Source organism: Bufo bufo, chromosome 5 (assembly GCF_905171765.1).
Source record: "Bufo bufo chromosome 5, aBufBuf1.1, whole genome shotgun sequence".
Lineage (NCBI taxonomy): Eukaryota > Metazoa > Chordata > Amphibia > Anura > Bufonidae > Bufo > Bufo bufo.
The window spans coordinates 267,183,083-267,206,254 of record NC_053393.1 but is presented as its reverse complement, the minus strand read 5'-3'; the positions used below and the strand labels follow the sequence as shown (position 1 = coordinate 267,206,254).

General features: G+C 43.9%; 1 protein-coding gene across 1 annotated transcript in view; it reads right to left on the bottom strand.

Moving 5' to 3' along the window:
* Positions 1-23,172, bottom strand: part of ZNF830 (zinc finger protein 830) — a 335,378-nt gene that overhangs the window by 97,984 nt on the left and 214,222 nt on the right. The window contains exons 5-6 of the mRNA XM_040433002.1: positions 21,294-21,499; positions 14,711-14,792 (exon numbers count right to left, since the gene is read on the bottom strand). Of these exons, the coding sequence (XP_040288936.1) occupies positions 14,711-14,792; positions 21,294-21,499 (288 nt within the window). The remainder of the gene's footprint in view (positions 1-14,710; positions 14,793-21,293; positions 21,500-23,172) is intronic.

Here is a 23,172-nt window from a genome sequence, read left to right as displayed (position 1 = left end):
CTAGTCTGCCTAATGCCAAGACTCTTGCGCAGATTTTTGCTGATATCGTGAAATTGCATGGTATTCCTTCGGATGTGGTTTCTGATAGGGGCACGCATTTTGCCTCCAGGTTTTGTGGCGGAGAATCAGGAGGACTAGTCCTCATTCTTGTCCCTAGCAGAGTTTGCTTTGAATAACCGTAGGCAGGAGTCCACAGGTAAGTCGCCATTTTTTGGCGCATATGGTTTTCATCCTCAGTTTGGTACCTTTTCTGGGACTAGATCCTCTGGGATGCCAGAGGAGGAGAGATTTTCTTCTGCCTTGTCTTCTATCTGGCGGAGGATCCAAGTGAATTTGGAGACGATGGGTGAGAGGTATAAGCGAATGGCTGACAAGAGACGTGTGACTGGTCCGGACCTGTGTGCGGGTAATCTGGTGTGGTTGTCCACTAAAAATATTAAACTGAGAGTGCCATCTTTGAAAATGGGTCCAAGATTTATTGGCCCGTGCAAAATATCTGCGGTGATCAATCCAGTAGCGTTTCGGCTGGATCTTCCGCAGACTTGGAGGATCCATGATGTATTCCATAGGTCTTTATTGAAAAAATATGTGAGACCGGTGGAGCAATCGCCATTGCCCCCTCCTCCTGTTCTGGTCGATGGAAATTTAGAGTTCGAGATCTCCAGGGTTCTTGACTCTAGAGTTCTTCGGGGTTCCCTTCAGTACCTGGTACACTGGAGGGGATACGGCCCTGAGGAGAGGATGTGGGTTCCAGCGCTGGATGTCAGTGCCAGCAGACTGGTTAGGGCTTTTCACAGATCCCACCCGGATAAGGTTGGTCCGGGGTGTCCGGAGGTCACCCGTAGAAGGGGGGGTACTGTCATGCCCTGCTCAGACGATGAGCGGAGGTCTGTCAGATTAGCAGCACGTGTCTAATCATTTGTTTTGGAGTCGTGCTAGATCCGCCTCCCTTCAGGTGCTCTGGGTGGGGTCATTGGCTTAAATTACTTTAACTCCCAGGGGGCCGTGCGGGTTATAGCTCAGTCAGTCTGTGGAAGTAAGGAGTGAAGGATTGGCTTTTCCGGCTCAGATAAGATAAGTTGGTTTCTTATTTCTTTGGTTTGCTGTCTTGGCTTTTGTGTGTCGTCTGTCCCCTCCTGGTTCTGAGGGAGCAGGCTGTCCCTTTTTCCCCTTTCACCATCTTAGGGATTCTAGGGTATTCTCAGCCCAGGCACGAGGACACATTATTCCTACCTTCAAGGTCTGAATGTGGGCAAAGCAGAATAAGGAGAGCAGTTAGGGATTAGCTAGGAGGTGACCCTATCCCCAGCTTCTCGCCTAGAATACTTGTTTTGTGATTTATGTATCTTATATCCTGTCCGCCGTGACAGCCAGACTCTCCCTCTACTGTAGGCTTGTTGCCTGATGATCTGTTTGCACTTTATAGGATTATTCTGGATTTACGTTGTATGAACACTGGATTTCATGTATTTGTTTATTTTGGTACAGTTTAATTGGATAGATTTTCTACAATAAGAAATGCATGTGAACCATTAAGTCTCTGTTGTTATTGCTGTGTTACATTTTGCTACAAGTGTATGGAGATTAGTAGAGACCAATTGTGATTCTCCTCTGGATGTTGTAAAAATTCCAGGTTCCTACACATGTATGTATGGCCGCTGTGGCCCCCCATCTGTGGACTGATGGTCAACCAAATGTATGCCCTGAATAGCGACACCAGCCGATTGAATGCTCCTTTTGGATCCAGCAGACTCAGGCCATTAGCCTATGAATGTTGTCTCTTCTCTTTGTTTCGAAACACCCTCATGTCCTCTTCTACACTGCATGCAGAATTATTAGGCAAATGAGTATTTTGACCACATCATCCTCTTTATGCATGTTGTCTTACTCCAAGCTGTATAGGCTCGAAAGCCTACTACCAATTAAGCATATTAGGTGTTGTGCATCTCTGTAATGAGAAGGGGTGTGGTCTAATGACATCAACACCCTATATTAGGTGAGCATAATTATTAGGCAACTTCCTTTCCTTTGGCAAAATGGGTCAAAAGAAGGACTTGACAGGCTCAGAAAAGTCAAAAATAGTGAGATATCTTGCAGAGGGATGCAGCACTCTTAAAATTGCAAAGCTTCTGAAGCGTGATCATCGAACAATCAAGCGTTTCATTCAAAATAGTCAACAGGGTCGCAAGAAGCGTGTGGAAAAACCAAGGCGCAAAATAACTGCCCATGAACTGAGAAAAGTCAAGCGTGCAGCTGCCAAGATGCCACTTGCCACCAGTTTGGCCATATTTCAGAGCTGCAACATCACTGGAGTGCCCAAAAGCACAAGGTGTGCAATACTCAGAGACATGGCCAAGGTAAGAAAGGCTGAAAGACGACCACCACTGAACAAGACACACAAGCTGAAATGTCAAGACTGGGCCAAGAAATATCTCAAGACTGATTTTTCTAAGGTTTTATGGACTGATGAAATGAGAGTGAGTCTTGATGGGCCAGATGGATGGGCCCGTGGCTGGATTGGTAAAGGGCAGAGAGCTCCAGTCCGACTCAGACGCCAGCAAGGTGGAGGTGGAGTACTGGTTTGGGCTGGTATCATCAAAGATGAGCTTGTGGGGCCTTTTCGGGTTGAGGATGGAGTCAAGCTCAACTCCCAGTCCTACTGCCAGTTTCTGGAAGACACCTTCTTCAAGCAGTGGTACAGGAACAAGTCCGCATCCTTCAAGAAAAACATGATTTTCATGCAGGACAATGCTCCATCACACGCGTCCAAGTACTCCACAGCGTGGCTGGCAAGAAAGGGTATAAAAGAAGAAAATCTAATGACATGGCCTCCTTGTTCACCTGATCTGAACCCCATTGAGAACCTGTGGTCCATCATCAAATGTGAGATTTACAAGGAGGGAAAACAGTACACCTCTCTGAACAGTGTCTGGGAGGCTGTGGTTGCTGCTGCACGCAATGTTGATGGTGAACAGATCAAAACACTGACAGAATCCATGGATGGCAGGCTTTTGAGTGTCCTTGCAAAGAAAGGTGGCTATATTGGTCACTGATTTGTTTTTGTTTTGTTTTTGAATGTCAGAAATGTATAGTTGTGAATGTTGAGATGTTATATTGGTTTCACTGGTAAAAATAAATAATTGAAATGGATATATATTTGTTTTTTGTTAAGTTGCCTAATAATTATGCACAGTAATAGTCACCTGCACACACAGATATCCCCCTAAAATAGCTAAAACTAAAAACAAACTAAAAACTACTTCCAAAAATATTCAGCTTTGATATTAATGAGTTTTTTGGGTTCATTGAGAACATGGTTGTTGTTCAATAATAAAATTAATCCTCAAAAATACAACTTGCCTAATAATTCTGCACTCACTCTAGTTGTTGGTCACATCCTTTGTTCTGTAATTTATTTATGGAGGTTAATTGGATGCTGCGGATAAGAAGCGATCCTGCTGTTTCTGAGATTGCTTTCTTGGCAACAGTGGACGTCACTGGTGCCTGTGACGCCTGCTGTTCTTATTGGTGGGAGCGATTCTACTGCTTTTGGGATCGCTGCATTCCCTTGGTAACAGCGGAAGTCGCTGATACCCATGACGTCCATTTTTTCTATTGGCAGCGCAATTAAAGCTATTTTCCCACCTGTGTTAGGTGCGGATCCGTCTGGTATCTGCACAGACTGATCCGCACCTATAATGCAATCGATTGTATCCATTCAGAACGGATCCGTTTGCATTACCATGAACAATAAAATATATTTTTTTTTTTAAATTTAAAAAAATGTTCATGATAATGCAAACGGATCCGTTTTGACTTGCGTTGAAAGTCAATGGGAGGCGGATCCATTTTCAATTGCACCATATTGTGTCAGTGAAAACGGATCCGTCCCCATTGACTTACATTGTAAGTCAGGACGGATTCGTTTGGCTCCGCATCGTCAGGCGGACATCAAAACGCTGCAAGCTGCGTTTTCGTGTCCGCCGCCAGAGCGTAATGGAGGCTGAACGGAGGCAAACTGATGCATTCTGAACAGATCCTTATCCATTCAGAATGCATTGGGGCTAAACTGATCCGTTTTGGGCCGCTTGTGAGAGCGCTGAAACGGATCTCACAAGCTGACCCAGAAACGCCAGTGTGAAAGTAGCCTTACTCTGTCGGATTTTGGCGCATGCACAGTTGGATTTCAGGTACACTGAACATAGGCGCGCACTTGTGGTACCTTCCGAGTGCAGCGCAGGACTTGATATGGATCTTTACCACCTTTAAGTCTGTTTTTATTGAAATATGACATATAAGGAAATATATAAGGAAACATCTAGGACATAACATAACCTATGATATCTGATAAATGTATTCAGTAATATGTATGGTACATTATATGTAGATGAATTGATTATATGTGATGGTATTGTTTTTTACACTTCCTACTTGGTGGAGGTGCTATACACACCCACTAATCCACTATTTAAGGCACATTTTTTATTGTGATTTCACTGCTTGAGAAAGACCAGAGGTGGTCGAAACGTTGCGGTTATGCTGCCGGTCTAAATAAAGTCACCTGATTTTTCTATTCAACTGGTGAGTGCTGCGGATTTCTATATATTTTCTATATATCAGATTCCTACACAGTCATCTTTCCTAACACAAAATCAACCTCCAACAAACATGCCAGAAGTCTGCCTCCTGCAAATATGCCACTAACTTCCCAGCAGAACCCAGGAAGTCAAATGAACACCACCTCTTAAAATACTAAGTTTTTATGTAGTTCATGTAGGCCATTATGTAGTATATAGACAAATTGTGGCATAAGTACCATTTTAACCAGATTAGCTTTGCCTATAATAGAAAGCACAATTTACACCAAATAGCTACCTTCTTTTCCAGGAGGGGGATAACATTAAGAATAAGAAAATCTAAAAGGCAGAACTGAAAACTTTATACCCAGATACTTAAATATAGAGACCACTTGTAAAGGAAGAGATTGCATTAACACAGATGGAGGCAGCAAGTTTTGTCCCAACTAATTGTCAAGCCTATGTGAAATCTACAATAGGAGACAATCAGATGTAAAGGTAACATATCATCTGCATATAATGCAATACACTCATCCAAAGAACCACAGACTAGCCGAGCCAGGTGCTCCATGGCCAGGAAAAAAAAAAAAAAGGGGTAGGGGACAACGCTGTTGAGTGCCTCAACTTAAAGCAAAAGGTTCAAAAAGCATGCCATTTGTTCATATTCTGGCCATAGGTTGATCATAATGCAGTTGGAACCAAGCCATATGAGACCCAAATACCATACGCTCCATTACTGCTCATAAAAACGTCCACTTGATGCTGTTGAAAGCTTTTAAAGCGTTGAGTGAAAGAACTGTCCTACATACCACAGAAGTAGGCCGCATTTGGAGGTTTGGAAACAGGCATCATGTATTAATAGCTGTGGACTTTCTGGGCACTAAACTGGTCTGTGCCCTGTATACATGCCCCCATACAGACCCCACATTAAGCCAAAAAACTGCATTTCTGTCACTATACAATCCTGTGAGTGAAGTATTTGAAGCCAAAAAGGTTTTTATTTACACAGACACCATCCCACCAATTTATTAACATGTACCCTCACTAAGCTGAACTCAAAGAGGGAGTGATACTCCCTAATCAGAGATACTCCTTGATAAATATTCTACCTGTTGAACATAAGGGAGTAAAGAAATATTATCAACAGTCAGGTGTATCCTAGAGCCATATGATCTTAAATAACAAGACAACTGCTGCCAGGATTGCACATCCTCCAGAGATAATACAGATCAATCTCATTAAGAAGTTTTGCTATAGTTGTGTGAGATGAACCCACAGGAGTACTCAGATAATGAAACTTAACTACAGATGAATTTAAGTACCTACTGAAATCACCCAACACTAAAACAGGAACGACAGGTGATGTAGTCACCACAACCTTTCTCATGACCTCTCCTGAATAGGGAGGAGGAATATAGAACAATCAGAATAAGCGGAACCGGAAATAACACACACGATTATACATACAGTGCCTTGCAAAAGTATTCCCCCCCTTGACTTTTTTTTGTATTTAGGTGCCTCACAACCTGGAATTAACATGGATTGTTTGAGGATTTACATAAATTTACCATAATTTACATAACATGCCCACACCTTTGAAGATTTTTTTATTTTTTTTATTTTTTTTTATTGTGAAGCAAACAAATAGGACAAAATAACAGAAAAAGTCAATGTGCATAACTATTCACCCCCCTAAAGTCAATATTTTGTAGAGCCACCTTTTGCGGCAATCACAGCTCCAAGTTGCTATTTGGATGAGCCACATCTTACCACTGGGATTTTTGCCCATTCCTCCTTGCAAAACTGCTCCAGCTCCTTCAAGTTGGATGGCTTGCGCTTGTGAACAGCAATCTTCAAGTCTGACCACAGATTTTCTATTGGATTGAGATCTGGGCTTTGACTAGGCCATTCCAACACATTTACATGTTTCCCCTTAAACCAGTCAAGTGTTGCTTTAGCAGTGTGTTTGGGGTCATTGTCCTGCTGGAAGGTGAACCTCCGTCCTAGCCTCAAATCACACACAAAGCGGTATAGGTTTTGCTCAAGAACATCCCTGTATTTAGCACCATCCATCTTTCCCTCAACTCTGACCAGTTTCCCACTCCCGGCTGCTTAAAAACATCCCCACAGTGAGACAGGAAGAGACGTGTGGTGAGGGAGCTCTGTCCACTTGATCCTGCATCTACCACCATCCTGTCAGAAAACCGCCCTATACAGCCACAAATCCCTCATTTTGGAAGGCTGTAACCCGCCAGCTACAATTTGACCCTACCTGGAGCTCTCTGGGTGCCGGTGAACCGGAGATGTGATCGGGGCCTAGTTAACAGGCGGCACCCGGATCCAACACACAGGCCGGGACATTGATTTTACAAACCTCCCAGCTAATAACTATAGGGAGAGGTGAAGACGGGAGCTTCCCTGGATGGGATCCCGCTACGAATAAGGAACCTGTGCAGTGTGGGGTGAGAGTCCCGCTGCGCCGAACGTTAGCTGCGCGTGGCAGAACCGCCTGAAGTAAGGCGCCATCTTAAAAGGGAGCATCTCCGGTGGAGGATTAAAGACCTACTCTGCACTGATCGAAGCTGAGGCTTTCTGAGGTGAAAGGAGGCCTGCTGTTCAGTGCTTTTCGGGCTCTGCATATTGAAGGTACTGTGTCTTTCCAATTTATACTAGAGGACCCAGCGCCATTATTAAGGCCTCTTATGGCTCTACTCTCCGTTTAAAAGTGAAGTGCCACTAGCACATAACGCATCTGGTCTCCCCAGTTATCTCTGGATTGATTTATTGTGAGGACTGAGTCCTAATGTTTTAAATGTCCCTCCTTTTACCTGTTGAGAGGGGGTCTCTCTATTCCACATATTAGAGCCACAGGCTCAATGTTTTCAGATCATTAATTATGATCTATCCTGTCTGGACACCTTTATAGCATATGTGAGGATATGCAGCACGCAAAGGCATAGCATCCATAAGTGATTTCTCCAGCATCTAAGGGACTTAAACCACCTATCTTGCAATGGTTAAATACGGCCAACCTACCCCTAGAGATCCTAACATGCCTCAGAAAACTCCGCATGGCAAAGGCAATATAGAGAAATTTATTACAAAAGCGTCTGCAAGTGCTGAAACCTCTGCTCATGTGAATCTACCCTTATCTTTAAGTGACACACTGCAGGATGAACCACAAGCTGCAGCACAGACGGATCTCCCTCTATCAAGGGACTTTTTTCAGCAAACCCTCACCAATGCTCTGTCGCCTCTAGCACAGAATTTGCAAGAAATTAAACAAGATCTACGCCATATTGGTCACCGTGTGGATAGTTTGGAGGACACCACAGCAGAACTCTGCAATCATTCTAGAGAAGTTGCCACTCATTTTCAAACATGTCAAGACCACCTGAACCAGATATACATCCAAATGGAGGACCAAGATAATCGCAATAGGCGCAATAATTTAAGAATCCGTGGCCTTCCTGAAACGTATACTGCAGAATCTCTACTCTCAACGGTGAAACAGATTGCCATTTCTTTATTGGGAGACCATTATCCCCTCTCCATTGAAATTGAGAGAGCACACAGAGCACTAAGACCAAGACCCAACCCTAATGATCCCCCCAGGGATATTATTTGTAGATTTCTGGACTTCAGAGTCAAGGAAGATATGTTGGGGAAGGCTAGGGTATCCCCCTCTTGGTCCTTTGAAGATCACCAACTTGTGCTATACCAAGACCTAGCCCCTATAACTCTGCACAAAAGGAAACAACTGAAGCCTCTCACAGATTTGCTGCAAAATAGGAAAATATTATACCGCTGGAAGTTCCCGTTTGGACTCTCCACTACGGTGGCAGGGAAAAGATTTTCTATCCGTCGATATGAGGACCTTACGGAACTTTTATCAGCACTGGGGGACCCCATGATCTCCATTGAAGATTGGTGCAGTGTCCAAAATCTACAGGCATTTCCAGTAATACCAGCCCCGATCCCGTGGTCCACTGCACAAGCTGGCAGGCATGGGAAAAGTAATAAAAGAAAGAATGATCGGTTGTCCCCTAAACAACCTGATGAGGAGATAACATGAATATTTTCTAATATAAAAATTTTCTTATGATGTGGGAATTCTCATATATCCTAAACTGGGACACCTACGTCCTTCTATTCTATATTCGATCTTTCATTAACCCTTACATAAACTGCCTAACATTCCTTCTTTTCTGTCTATAGAGTGGGCTGGAATGGGTAACACCTCCACTGTTGTAGTTGCTATGCCAAATCTCTTATCTTCTCTGAATACTCTAACCTCAAAATTACTTACGGTTCTTATAAATTAAGGTGATCCTGTCAGGATCTTTCTGTTTAATTTGGAAACCTTTGCGCTCCTGAAAACTCATGGGCGCTTATCTCTGGTTTTTGTACCAATATAGGCATGTTTGCCTAGTTTATTTTGTGATCTTGTTAACTTCTGTTGTTTCTTCCAGACTCATCTTTATTTTGCATCGGCAGAAGTTAAAAAAGCTGGGGTTCTTATAGGGGTTAGGCGTTCGGTCCAATTTAAAGCAAACTATTATTGATCAAGCGGGACGATATATTATTCTCCTTTGCTCTATCAATCATGCTGAATACACCATAGCTAATGTTTATGTACCTAACTCTCACCAAATTTCTTTCCTTACGAGGTTCTTTAAGAAGTTGTTGAATTCTGCCAGGGGTTCCATCATTCTAGGAGGGGATGTTAACTTGCCCATTGATCCTTTGATGGACTGTTCCAAGAAAACGAGGGGTCATCGGCCTGCGTTGGGTAAGCTTCTCAAAACTTCTCCCCTACATGATATATGGAGATACCAACATGCGACAGAAAGGGATTATACCTTTATGTCCCAGGTTCATATCTCCCAATCTAGAATAGACTACTTCCTTATATCCAAAAGACCTTCTTCATAAAACCACTCACACAGCAATAGGCAATATTACATTGTCTGATGACGCTCCAATCTACCTACACATCTCAGATAATTATCCTAATCCTAACCCACCGCTTTGGCGCCTTAACTCATTTTTGCTGAGGGATGAAAATCGGCACCAATTATTCTCTAAAGCTTTGGACGAATACTTTGCTCTTAATGACACGCCAGATATCAGCGTCTCCACATTATGGTGCGCCCATAAAAGCTTCATGAGAGGCCTTTTCATTCAGACTGCGTCCAAACTTAAAAAGCAAAGAGATAAACAGATGCAGGACATTTTAGCTCAAATAGTGGAGGTAGAAACGCGATTTAAGGAGACCCCTACAGATACATTATCAGCTCAACTCACAGACTTGCGCTTTCAACTACGCTCTCTCTTGCTCTGCAAATTTGAAAAGGCCCTAACCAGGTCAAAGGCAAAATGGTATCACTTAGGAGATAGAGCCGGGGCTATGCTAGCCCGCAGACTGAAAACAAGGGAGGTAGCCACCCGTATAGATTCAATGAAGCAAAATAATGGAAAGATGACTACACATCCGATAGATATTGCGGATGCGTTTGCAGATTACTATAGTTCCCTTTATAATTTGAAAAATGACGGCGGCACCCCACAACCCACCTCACATAACATACTGAATTTCTTAAAATCAGTATCTCTCCCAAGTATTGCCTCCCAAGATTTGGAATTGCTCAATGCCCCCTTTTCGGAACGGGAAGTAGATATAGCTATCAAATCATTAAAACTGCATAAAGCTCCAGGCCCAGATGGCTTTTCGGGGGACTATTATAAATCCTTTAAAGTAAGCTTATTACCATACCTTACGCGGCTTTTTAATACATTTCTACTCCCGGGTACTATACCTAAAGAGATGCTATGTGCTATTATCACAACAATCCCTAAACCAGGGAAACCTCATGATACTCCAGCAAATTTCCGCCCCATATCTTTATTAAATAATGACCTGAAATTATTCTCTAAACTGCTGGCCCTGAGGTTACAGCCCCTTCTTCCTAAATTGGTGTCCACTGACCAAGTTGGTTTCATCCCTGGCCGTCAATGTAGAGATGGAACTCGTAGAGTAATTGATCTGCTCCAAATAGCGGATAGCTCCGGTGCACCCACAATATTTATATCGCTTGATGCTGAAAAAGCTTTCGATAGGGTGCACTGGGGTTTCTGACGGAGGTGTTGAATCATTTTGGGTTCCGAGGACCTATTTTATCGGCTATCTTAAATCTATACTCCCTTCCATCAGCTCGAGTATTAGCATCTGGCTTTTATTCCAAAAGCTTTGATATAACGAACGGTACCAGACAAGGCTGCCCTTTGTCACCGTTGGTTTTTGCGCTAGTGATGGAACCCCTGGCAGAAAGAATCCGGTTGGACCCAGGTATTTTGGGTATACATGTGGGTAATGCATCACATAAAATAGGACTGTACGCGGATGATGTCCTGTTATCACTTACGAACCCAGAGATATCTCTCCCAAACGTCATGGAAGTCTTAAAAGAATATGCACAAGCCTCTTTCTATAAACTTAATGTTACAAAATCGCATATTCTCCCATTTGCGATCCAAGAACCTCTCAAAAGGGAGCTTTTGGCGAAAGCTCCATTTCAGTGGGCAGAGGATGGCATAATTTACCTGGGCATATTATTAACACCTCGTATACTAAATTTGGTGAGAAGCAATTTCAATTCCCTGAGAAAAGAATTACTAACAGATTATGCTGAGTATTCTAAGCTGTTTATGTCATGGCTGGCCAGAATTAATGCGGTCAAAATGATGATTCTACCTAAGATCCTCTATAAACTTAGATGTATTCCTCTTATCATTCCACAAAAAATATTAAAATTGTTCCAGTCGGACCTTATAAAATTTACATGGGGTAACAAAACACCTAGAGTGGACCAACAAGCCCTATACCCAAAGCTGAGAGAAGGGGGCCTTGGGGTCCCGGACCTCATTCGTTATTACAAGGCGAACCTCATTGAGCAGACTAAAGAGTGGTGGGCGCCTTCCTCGCTACAGAGATGGCATGAATTAGAATCCACCTACACAAAACTGGGTTCTCTCCCAGGCTTTCTTGCCGCCCTTTCCCTGGAAGCGCCTAAATCTTCACCCCCTCTCTTGACTATGCAAGCGGCAGTTTGGACCTGGTCCCATTATATAGAGAAAGGGAAGATTTTCTCACCTAAGAGATCTGAGATCCCACTGGTTGCGCTTACGTATGGGGTGCCCGATCTCTCCTTAGATAAATGGGAGAAAGCAGGTATCATACGTTTAGATCAGTTGTATGATGGTGACACTATGAAACCATTTGAGACCTTGCATCAAAATTATGGTATACCTAATACTTGTTTCTATCAATACCTACAAGTTAGGCATATGCTACACAGAACGAGACCTCCCATTATTTCATTGAATAAAACTACCTCTTTTAGTAAATATTTTACTAGCAAGACAGGTCAGGGGAAAGGCCTAGCTACTGCATATCATGCACTTGACCCTACTCTAGAAACAAAGCTTAACTTTATGGTGAAGTGGGAAGAAGAATTTGAGAGCTCTTGGTCGGTCGGGGAGTGGAGGGATGCTTTCCACTGGACGATAGCTACTGCCAAATGCATTAATCACATTGAACAAAAAAGGAAAATACAACTTAGATGGTACTTGACTCCAGCCCGTATAGCACACATGGATCCTGAATATAGTTCAAACTGCTGGAGGAATTGTGGGGAAAAGGGAAGCTTATCACATATGTGGTGGTCGTGCCCTATTGTTCTCCCTTTTTGGAGGAAGATTTTTGACCTTATCATCTCGACAGTGGCGGGCTTCCAGATCCCCCTCGACCCTCCATTAGCTGTGCTATCCATCGGAATAGGAGATTTAACTCACTCCCATAGATCGGTTATGATGGGCATTCTCTCAGCTGCAATGAAGCTTATTGCGACCTCCTGGAAGCTGCCCATTACTCCTCAGGTGTCTGATGTGATCTCACTAGTTAACCAGTATATGCAACATGAATATATATATGCAGATTCTCACTCTGAACGATTAAGGGCTCACAAAAGATGGGAATTGTGGAACTCTTGCCCGTTTGCAGTTAAGATTCACTCTTTAGCTTTGTAGTGACTGATGCTGTGGTATACATACATGGCGGGAGAGAACGGTGGATGAAGGACGGTGGATGGATAACGGTGTAGAGTAAACACATATAGGGGTACGCTAAAGTATAGAATAAATTATATCTTAGAAATGGATCACAAGTTCTGGATTCAATCTATTAGTTTTGTTCTTGGATTGACTATGTTACAATCTGTTGTATATGTCATCAATATGCTTTGCATATATTATTGATAGTTGCTGGATTATACAAGTGACATTTATTGTCTGGTATTCTTATATTGGTGTAACTATGTAGCATCACAATATGAATGTCAAAGTTGTACTTTGCAAATCTTAACATTGTTCTGGCTTATGCAAATGACATTTACTGTCTGATTGTCTTATGCTGAAAAATCAATAAAACTTGAAAGTTAAAAAAAAAAAAAAAAAACATCCCCACAGTATGATGCTGCCACCACCATGTTTCAGTGTGGGGATGGTGTTCTTTGGGTGATGTGATGTGTTGGGTTTGCGCCAGACATAGCGTTTTCTTTGATGGCCGAAAAGTAAAATTTTAGTCTCATCAGACCAGAGCACCTTCCTCCATACATTTTGGGAGTCTCCCACATGCCTTTCCGCAAACTCTCAACGTGCCTTTTTGTTTTTAGCTGAAAGTAATGGCTTTCTTCTGGCCACTCTGCCATAAAGCCCAACTCTATGGAGCGTACGGCTTATTGTCGTCCTATGTACAGATACTCCAGTCTCTGCTGTGCTGCCTCTCTGATTAATGCCCTCCTTGCCCAGTCCGTGAGTTTTGGTGGACGGCCGTCTCTTGGCAGGTTTGCTGTTGTGCCATGTTCTTTCCATTATGATAGATATGATGGTGCTCCTGGGGATCATCAAAGATTTGGATATTTTTTTATAACCTAACACTGACTTGTACTTCTCAACAACATTGTCCCTTACTTGTTTGGAGAGTTCTTTGGTCTCTATGGCAGTGTTTGGTTAGTGATGCCTCTTACTTAGGTGTTGCAGCCTGTGGGGCCTTTCAAAAAAGGTGTGTATATGTAATGACAGATCATGTGACACTTAGATTGCACACAGGTGACATCATGTCACTAATCTTGTGACTTCTGAAGGTAATTGGTTGCACCAGACCTTTTTATGGGCTTCCTAACAAAGGGGGTGAATACATATGCACATGCCAATTTTCTGTTTTCTATTTCTAAACAATAGTTTTATTTATATATTTTTCTCATTTCACTTCGCCAACTTAAACTATTGTGTTCTGATCCATCACATAAAATTCAGATTAACAAAACATTTAACTTAAGGCTGTAATGTAACAAAATACGAAAAAAGTAAAGGGGGGCGAATACTTTTTCAAGGCACTGTATGTAGTGTCCATCAGGATCAATACTAGACCTGTTAAATTGAAAATATATATTCATATACAGTGTACACTAAGACAAACTTCCTAGCATTGGTAGAATAAATAGAATGAAAGATGAACGATAGATTTGGTTAAAAAAATAAAAATAAAAATCACATCCCATTACCACCTTTTCTTTTGAAACTTGTCATTTAAGGGGTTACATGACTGGGATAGGAATTCTCTCCAGTGCAGATCACTGCAGCTGAGTGTCAGCTGTATTGCACAGGCAAGACCTGCCATATAGAGTGGACTCGGCTCGTGACACGAAGCAGCCGCTATACTTTGAATAGAGTTGTGCTTCCGGCACCTGCAGGGAACAGCAGTTTGTGCCAGGTGTCGGACCCTTACTGATCGGATACTGGTGACCTATCCTGAGGATAGTTTATCAATATCATAAGCCCAGAAAATTACTTTAACACTGAAAGGTCAGAGGAAAAAAGTGTAACTTAGAAAAAAATACTTTTACACACTTATTACACAGATGGACTTTGAAATTTTGTAATTTGCGAAATTTTCATCCATAACTGGATACATGCTTTACCTTGCCTTTGCAAATTATAATAGTTGTCATGGTTTTTACAACATTTCATATCATCTATACATTTTATAATATTGCTTGACATACAAAACTTACATTGGAACAGGTTTTTCAAGTACATCTGCTTTCAAAATAGACCCCGAATGAGAAACCACAGATGTCTTGCTATCAAAGAAGTCTGAAAAAGAATGGCACATTATAATTTAATTGATTTATGAGGAGAATGACAGCAATGTAAGGCTAAGTTCACATACTTTATGCAATGTGAACCCTGGCAGCCTGTTCTGACATAACTGGATAGGGCTGCGCACCACCAGATCCCCGTGGACTACAATAGGATCCAACAGGGACTCTGTCAGACTGGTCCTCTGCCGGCTGCTGTTCAGAACACATTTCTGAAGTTAGCTTAAGTAAGGTATTTCCTAAGCAGAGTACAGAATAAAATTAATAACACCTACTATACTATGCATTACCTTCCTGAAATACATTACATTAACTAAGAAAAGAAGCAATGTTGTTAATGATGTATGGAATTACAAAGACCACCACAGAGATGATTCTTGACTTTAATTGGTTGCAGGACTGAAAAAGGGGCGGGAGGGAAGGGGTGGGAGGGTGGTTAAAAGGGGTTGTTATTGTAATAATATAATGCTATGCAAACAAGAAGTAGAACGGAGCGGCACTGCATGAATCAGGCAAGTCAAGCCGATCCTAGATGCTGGCTCAGATAGCGGCACAGCAGCGAAACACACACTTCGTGTGTGGTGCTCAGCATGTAATAGTGAAAGCTGAATGAATGGTAACCATGTAGGGATATCAGAAAGAATATGCGGCACTCACCGGAGTCTTCACAAAGTATTGCTCTTTATTGATCCTTCATACAGGACGGGTGAGTGGGGTGCTGGGGCGGACGGGCTCCTGCAGATGAATGGCGGCTACGGCCGTTTCGCGCTTCTTCTGGCCACACTAATCGTCAGAGCGCAATATTGCGCCATATATACGCAACGCCCCACAGCCGGCATCATGTGCAGCAGCTGTGCGCCGCCAGTAAGTGACGTAAAAACATATGACAGAGGGAGCAAAACAAGTCACACAAACATGTATAAAAAATAAGCAGACAACAGTTGAATAAGTCACGCTGGCACGGCAGCTGTTCCACATGCAACAATCATTATTATAAGTAACAATATGTTTCGATGCAGCATTGAGAGGGGAACAGGGCATAGAGGGGTTAATCTCTTAAAGGGACCTAAAGCCTATTCAGAAAAAGCTGTCTCACACCTGCAACTGGATTGTTTGACATCCCGCTCTTAAAGGAACACGGACATGTCGTTCCTGTCGTTCCTATCGTTCAGTCCTGCCGCACCAGTGGCTTTGGTGAGAAGAATCCACCTTGCTTCCCTCTGCAGGAGCAGCCGGTGACGATCCCCTCCCCTAGGGATGGATCGGACCTGCTCCACTCCCGCAAAGGAAAGACAACGCGGACGGCCACCATGTGCGGCCCTGACATGTTCAATCAGGCGGGGACATCCTCTACCTGAACGAATGGAACGGACATGCTCTCGTATTCGCTCAAAGAGCGGGCGAATCGTTTTGCCGATATAGTATCTATTGCATGGACAAAACACGGCGTACACAACATAGGGCGTCCGGCATGTTATGAAATCTCGTACTACATGCTGTACCCCTCCAATTTGTAGCCACTTGCTACAGATATTTAGTGCGCAAAAGGAGCAATGTCCACATTTATGATTGCCTGCAGGTTTTTTGCCGGTGAGCCACGTCTCCGCCTGAGACGTGCGGAATACGCTATTCACCAATTTATCTTTAAGAGTTGCGCATTTTCTAAATGTAACTAGTGGTCGCTGACTAGAGAGGTTGCTTAAAGCTGGGTCCCCTTTGAGGAGATCCCAGTTCTCATGTATTACCCGTTTGATGATGTCCGCGGCAGGGCTGTACTTAAATGCAAAAGCAAAACGGGGTCGCTCAATGTTTCTGTTCTTTTCCACCAGCAATGTGTTACGGTCAAGTGCGGCGGCTTTCCGAAGGGCCGCTAAGACTATTCCCGGTGGGTAACCCCGATCCATAAGACGCTTACAAAGCTCATCAGCCTGCCTGTGGAACCCGGAATCGGTGTCATTAATCCTCCTCAAACGGACGAATTGTCCGTATGGAACGGCTTTTTTCACCGATGGCGGGTGGAAGCTGGTCTGGTGAAGCAGCGAGTTAGTCGCTGTGGGCTTGCGGAAGCCCGTAGTATGTAATACACCATCTCTCACTGTAATGCGCACATCCAGGAAGTCAAGCGACTCACCCCCAAAATTGAGGGTGAACCGCATGTTCATCCTGTTGTGCGCATTGAGATATTCCACAAATCTGCGGCATGACTCCTCGCCGCCTGACCAGACCAGAAAAATGTCATGCACATAGCGTAGAAATAGATGCATAAACCGCAGGAAGGGGTTACCCACCGAGAATATGTAGGTCTCTTCAAATACCGCCAGGTACAGGTTTGCAAATGTGCACGACACGGGCGTGCCCATTGCAGTACCTAGTACCTGGCGGTACCATTGACCGTCAAACTGGAACACATTGCTGGTGAGAACCAGGTCCAGTGCCTCCATGATAAAGCTATTAAACAAGGCCTCTTTGTCACTCCTACTCAATACTGTATCAACGGCACGGAGTCCTAGGTCGTGAGGAATCCTAGTATATAGACTCTCGACGTCCAAGGACACCAGGCAGAACTCCCTCCGCCACTCAAAGTGTTGGAGTGTTCGGAGGAAGTCCCCGGTGTCCTTGAGATACGTCGGAGTCCCTACGAGGAGTGGCCTGAGGAGCCAGTCCACATAGCCAGATAGTGGTTCCGTCACTGACCCAATGCCAGCCACTATTGGGCAACCAGGGGGCTGGGTCAGCGACTTGTGAATTTTCGGTACAAAATACCAGACAGGGATTTTGGGGTGGGTGGGGATAAGCCGTTTGGCCATGCCTTTGGGTAAAAAACAGGCCCCTATGTACTTCTCAACAAATGCATGAAGTCTACCAAGTATTCCCTGTGTGGGGTCTCCCTTCAATTTGAGATAAACTGTGCCGTCTCCCAATTGCCTCCCTGCCTCCTCCTTATAACACTCCCTGGTCATCAGAACCACGTTTCCTCCCTTGTCGGCCGGCTTGATAATGATGTTATCCTGTTGTTTCAACCACAAAAGGGCCCGATACTCTTCCCCAGTAACATTCGGGGGTGCTGCTGGGTAAATCAGCGCACGTATCTCTCTTAACACCCTTTTGTGGAACAGGTCTATCGCTGAGCCGGCCGGCATGGGAGGAAGGAAGGTGGAACTGATGCCACCGGTATATTTGTCTACCTTACTGCCGCCACTATCTGGCGTGTCTGCCTCCATATTAGCTAAGAACTGGATACACTGTATCTCCTCTTCACTGTAGCGACCCTTAAGGTGGAAGTCAGTTCCTGTGATTGTCGCCGGGACTTCCCCTGGCAACGGTACGGCATTACTAGGGGGGGGTTTCAGCAAACATTTTTTTCAAAAATGGATCCGTCCCCATTTTTTTCAAAAACTCCTCGTGGGGACTCTGACGTATCTCAAGGACACCGGGGACTTCCTCCGAACACTCCAACACTTTGAGTGGCGGAGGGAGTTCTGCCTGGTGTCCTTGGACGTCGAGAGTCTATATACTAGGATTCCTCACGACCTAGGACTCCGTGCCGTTGATACAGTATTGAGTAGGAGTGACAAAGAGGCCTTGTTTAATAGCTTTATCATGGAGGCACTGGACCTGGTTCTCACCAGCAATGTGTTCCAGTTTGACGGTCAATGGTACCGCCAGGTACTAGGTACTGCAATGGGCACGCCCGTGTCGTGCACATTTGCAAACCTGTACATGGCGGTATTTGAAGAGACCTACATATTCTCGGTGGGTAACCCCTTCCTGCGGTTTATGCATCTATTTCTACGCTATGTGGATGACATTTTTCTGGTCTGGTCAGGCGGCGAGGAGTCATGCCGCAGATTTGTGGAATATCTCAATGCGCACAACAGGATGAACATGCGGTTCACCCTCAATTTTGGGGGTGAGTCGCTTGACTTCCTGGATGTGCGCATTACAGTGAGAGATGGTGTATTACATACCACGGGCTTCCGCAAGCCCACAGCGACTAACTCGCTGCTTCACCAGACCAGCTTCCACCCGCCATCGGTGAAAAAAGCCGTCCTATACGGACAATTCGTCCGTTGGAGGATTAATGACACAGATTCCGGGTTCCACAGGCAAGCTGATGAGCTTTGTAAGCGTCTTATGGATCGGGGTTACCCACCGGGAATAGTCTTAGCGGCCCTTCGGAAAGCCGCCGCACTTGACCGTAACACATTGCTGGTGGAAAAGAACAGAAACATTGAGCGACCCCGTTTTGCTTTTGCATTTAAGTACAGCCCTGCCGCGGACATCATCAAACGGGTAATACATGAGAACTGGGATCTCCTCAAAGGGGACCCAGCTTTAAGCAACCTCTCTAGTCAGCGACCACTAGTTACATTTAGAAAATGCGCAACTCTTAAAGATAAATTGGTGAATAGCGTATTCCGCACGTCTCAGGCGGAGACGTGGCTCACCGGCAAAAAACCTGCAGGCAATCATAAATGTGGACATTGCTCCTTTTGCGCACTAAATATCTGTAGCAAGTGGCTACAAATAGGAGGGGTACAGCATGTAGTACGAGGTTTCATAACATGCCGGACGCCCTATGTTGTGTACGCCGTGTTTTGTCCATGCAATAGATACTATATCGGCAAAACGATTCGCCCGCTCTTTGAGCGAATACGAGAGCATGTCAGTTCCATTCGTTCAGGTAGAGGATGTCCCCGCTTGATTGAACATGTCAGGGCCGCACATGGTGGCCGTCCGCATTGTCTTTCCTTTGCGGGAGTGGAGCAGGTCCGATCCATCCCTAGGGGAGGGGATCGTCACCGGCTGCTCCTGCAGAGGGAAGCAAGGTGGATTCTTCTCACCAAAGCCACTGGTGCGGCAGGACTGAACGATAGGAACGACATGTCCGTGTTCCTTTAAGAGCGGGATGTCAAACAATCCAGTTGCAGGTGTGAGCCAGCTTTTTCTGAATAGGCTTAGGGTCCCTTTAAGAGATTAACCCCTCTATGCCCTGTTCCCCTCTCAATGCTGCATCGAATAATATTGTTACTTATAATAATGATTGTTGGATGTGGAACAGCTGCCGTGCCAGCGTGACTTATTCAACTGTTGTCTGCTTATTTTTTATACATGTTTGTGTGACTTGTTTTGCTCCCTCTGTCATATGTTTTTACGTCACTTACTGGCGGCGCACAGCTGCTGCACATGATGCCGGCTGTGGGGCGTCGCGTATATATGGCGCAATATTGCGCTCTGACGATTAGTGTGGCCAGAAGAAGCGCAATCCACAGCGCGAAACGGCCGTAGCCGCCATTCATCTGCAGGAGCCCGTCCGCCCCAGCACCTAACTCACCCGTCCTGTATGAAGGATCAATAAAGAGCAATACTTTGTGAAGACTCCGGTGAGTGCCGCATATTCTTTCTGATATCCCTACATGTATGTTTAATAAAAAATATCTGATTTAAAAAAAGAAAACAAGCAATGTACAAATGTTCCAATTATTGGCAAAAATACCCAATTTAATTATGGAGAACGTAAGCGACAAGGTAAGGTTGCAATGAATATTAGAAGCAAGTTGACAGCTGAGCAACCGTTTAACAATCACTTTGCAACATACACACGCTAGTTTATACTGTCCACAATAGTTGTTCAAATGAGCAATACATGTTCAATGAAGCTGGGCAAGGGACCGAGGACATTTCTGAAAAAAATTCTTTCATGTTGATTGTTGGATCACCAAAGCTAGCAACTGCAATGTGATTAAATGTGATGTAAGCACTGACTATGCTGTAACTGTGTTGTACAGCACTTTGGTGGAATTACCTACTTAGGGTACTTTCATACTAGCGTTAAAATTTTCCGGTATTGAGTTCCGTCATAGGGGCTCAATACCAGAAAAAAATGCTTCAGTTTTGTCACCATACATCGTCAATGGTGATAAAACTAAACTGAACAGAACGGAATGCTCCAAAATGGATTCAGTTCCGTTTAGTTGCGTTCCCAGACCGGAGAGCAAACCGCAACATGTTGTATGTTGCTTTCCATCCTAGGGATGCGGAGCAAAACGTGACCCCAATGTAAGTCAATGGGGACGGATCCATTTGCTCTGGCACAATGTGCCACAATAGAAAACGGGTCTGTCCGCCATTGACTTGCAATGGAGTTAATGATTATACGTTTTGGCAATGTTAAAAATATGTTAAAGATAATACAACCGGATCCGTTCAAATGGATGCAGATGGCTGTATTATCAGTAATAGAAGCGTTTTTGCTGGACCCTGCCGGACCAAGCAAAAACGCTAGTGTAAAAGTAGCCTTAGCATAGCATAGATTAGATAAGTTAAGACGTGATAGGAAGGGGATACAATTCAGAAAAACATTTAACTTTCAATTCTGAAAAACTTGTACTTTCATATCATGTGTGGTTACTCTGAACAACTCATTTCAACTTTTTTTTTTATCCTTTATGTCATTCTAACTTTAAGAAATGGTGCTCACTATGTTATGCAATACCTGGTGGAAGACTGCTGTCCTGTGCTTTTGGTGGGTTATCCATGGATTGCTGTGTACAAGATGGAACTGTTAGGACATTTTCACCATCTTCCTTCTCCTCACCCTCATCATTGTAATCCTCTGCTAGTAGTCGTATGTTCGAAACATTTCTTGGAGTCTGTATATTAGACGACTTATTATGCGTCTCAAAGAAACCTGGTGGAAGTCTAAACAGAGACATAAAATACACATGTTCTAAAACATGTCAGCATTTACTGCAATGGAAATATATCAATGTATTGATGAGGAGCCATAACTTTCCAACTACACCTTTGCAGGTGTAAACAGAGGTTTGATTCAATGGTATAGCTACTTTGCAATGTTATTTTTTGTTATTTTCCATTGTTGTGTGAGATGCAATTATATTTTAGAATTTGTCAGAAACTCTAGCATTGGACTTGTTAGGGTGCTCATACACCTCAATAGCTGTTAGCCAAATAGTTATGCAGTCAACAGCTCTCTCTACTGGCGCTCTCTATGCATATAAACACTAAACTTGGCAGAGCATGCACATGTTTCCAGTGGGGCGAAAACCCCCTGCCCGTTAACTCTGGAGGTGGCTTTTCTCACAGGAAAACAAAAATATCAGGTGATTTGCCTGACTATTCTCTCCCAGTCTGTTGGGTGAGAGCTGGGAACGAATTACACAAACTAGATTGTCGGCTGGTCCCACAGAAAACAGCGGGTTTAGATGATAATATTCAAATATGTATGGGGGCCTTTGGGTGTAAACCAGGGTTGTGGAAATAGTATCGCCCGATGCAGTTCCAGGCACCGGGCAGGAAGATTGTTCAGTAGCTTAGCCCTGCTGCGGGCAAGTAGCAGGGCTGAGATGGCTTTGTTTACCGGAGCAGTGGACGCAGTGGATCGACGACGAGTTGGGGGCATGGAGCGGCGGTGACCGAGCAGTGGGCGTAGAGCAGTGACGCAGCCGTGGTGACAGAGCGGGGGAGGGGTGTGGTGTAGTGACAGCGTGGGGAAGAAGAAATGACAGAGCTGGAGGGGTGGAGCAATGAAAGGTTCTGTCACGTCCCCCTTCACAGTAGTTATTAACCCCTCAGCAGTCCCATTCACAGTATTTATCAACCCCTTTCAGCAATTCCTGGCGGCCCACAGCATAGATCAGTGAGAACTTAAAGGGAACCTGTCACCGTGATTTTGTGTATAGAGCTGAGGACATGGGCTGCTAGATGGCTGCTAGCAAATCCACAATATCCAGTCCCCATAGCTCTGTGTGCTTTTATTGTGTAAAAAAACCGATTTGATACATATGCAAATTACCCTGAGATGAGTCCTGTACGCGAGAGGAGTCAGGGACAGGACTCATCTCAGGTTAATTTGCATATGTATCAAATCGTTTTTTTTTACACAATAAAAAGCACAGAGAGCTATGGGGACTGGGTATGGTGGATGTGCTAGGGGCCATCTAGCAACCCATGTCCTCAGCTCTTTACACAAAATCCCGGTGACAGGTTCCCTTTAACCACCTCAGCCCCCATAGCTTAAACACCCTTAATGACCAGGCCACTTTTTACACTTCTGCACTACACTACTTACACCGTTTATTGCTCGGTCATGCAACTTACCACCCAAATGAATTTTACCTCAATTTCTTCTCACTAATTGAGCTTTCATTTGGTGGTATTTCATTGCTGCTGACATTTTTACTTTTTTTGTTATTAATCGAAATTTAACGATTTTTTTTGCAAAAAAAATGACATTTTTCACTTTCAGTTGTAAAATTTTGCAAAAAAAAAAAAGACATCCATATATAAATTTTCCTCTAAATTTATTGTTCTACATGTCTTTGATAAAAAAAAAAATGGTTTGGGTAAAAGTT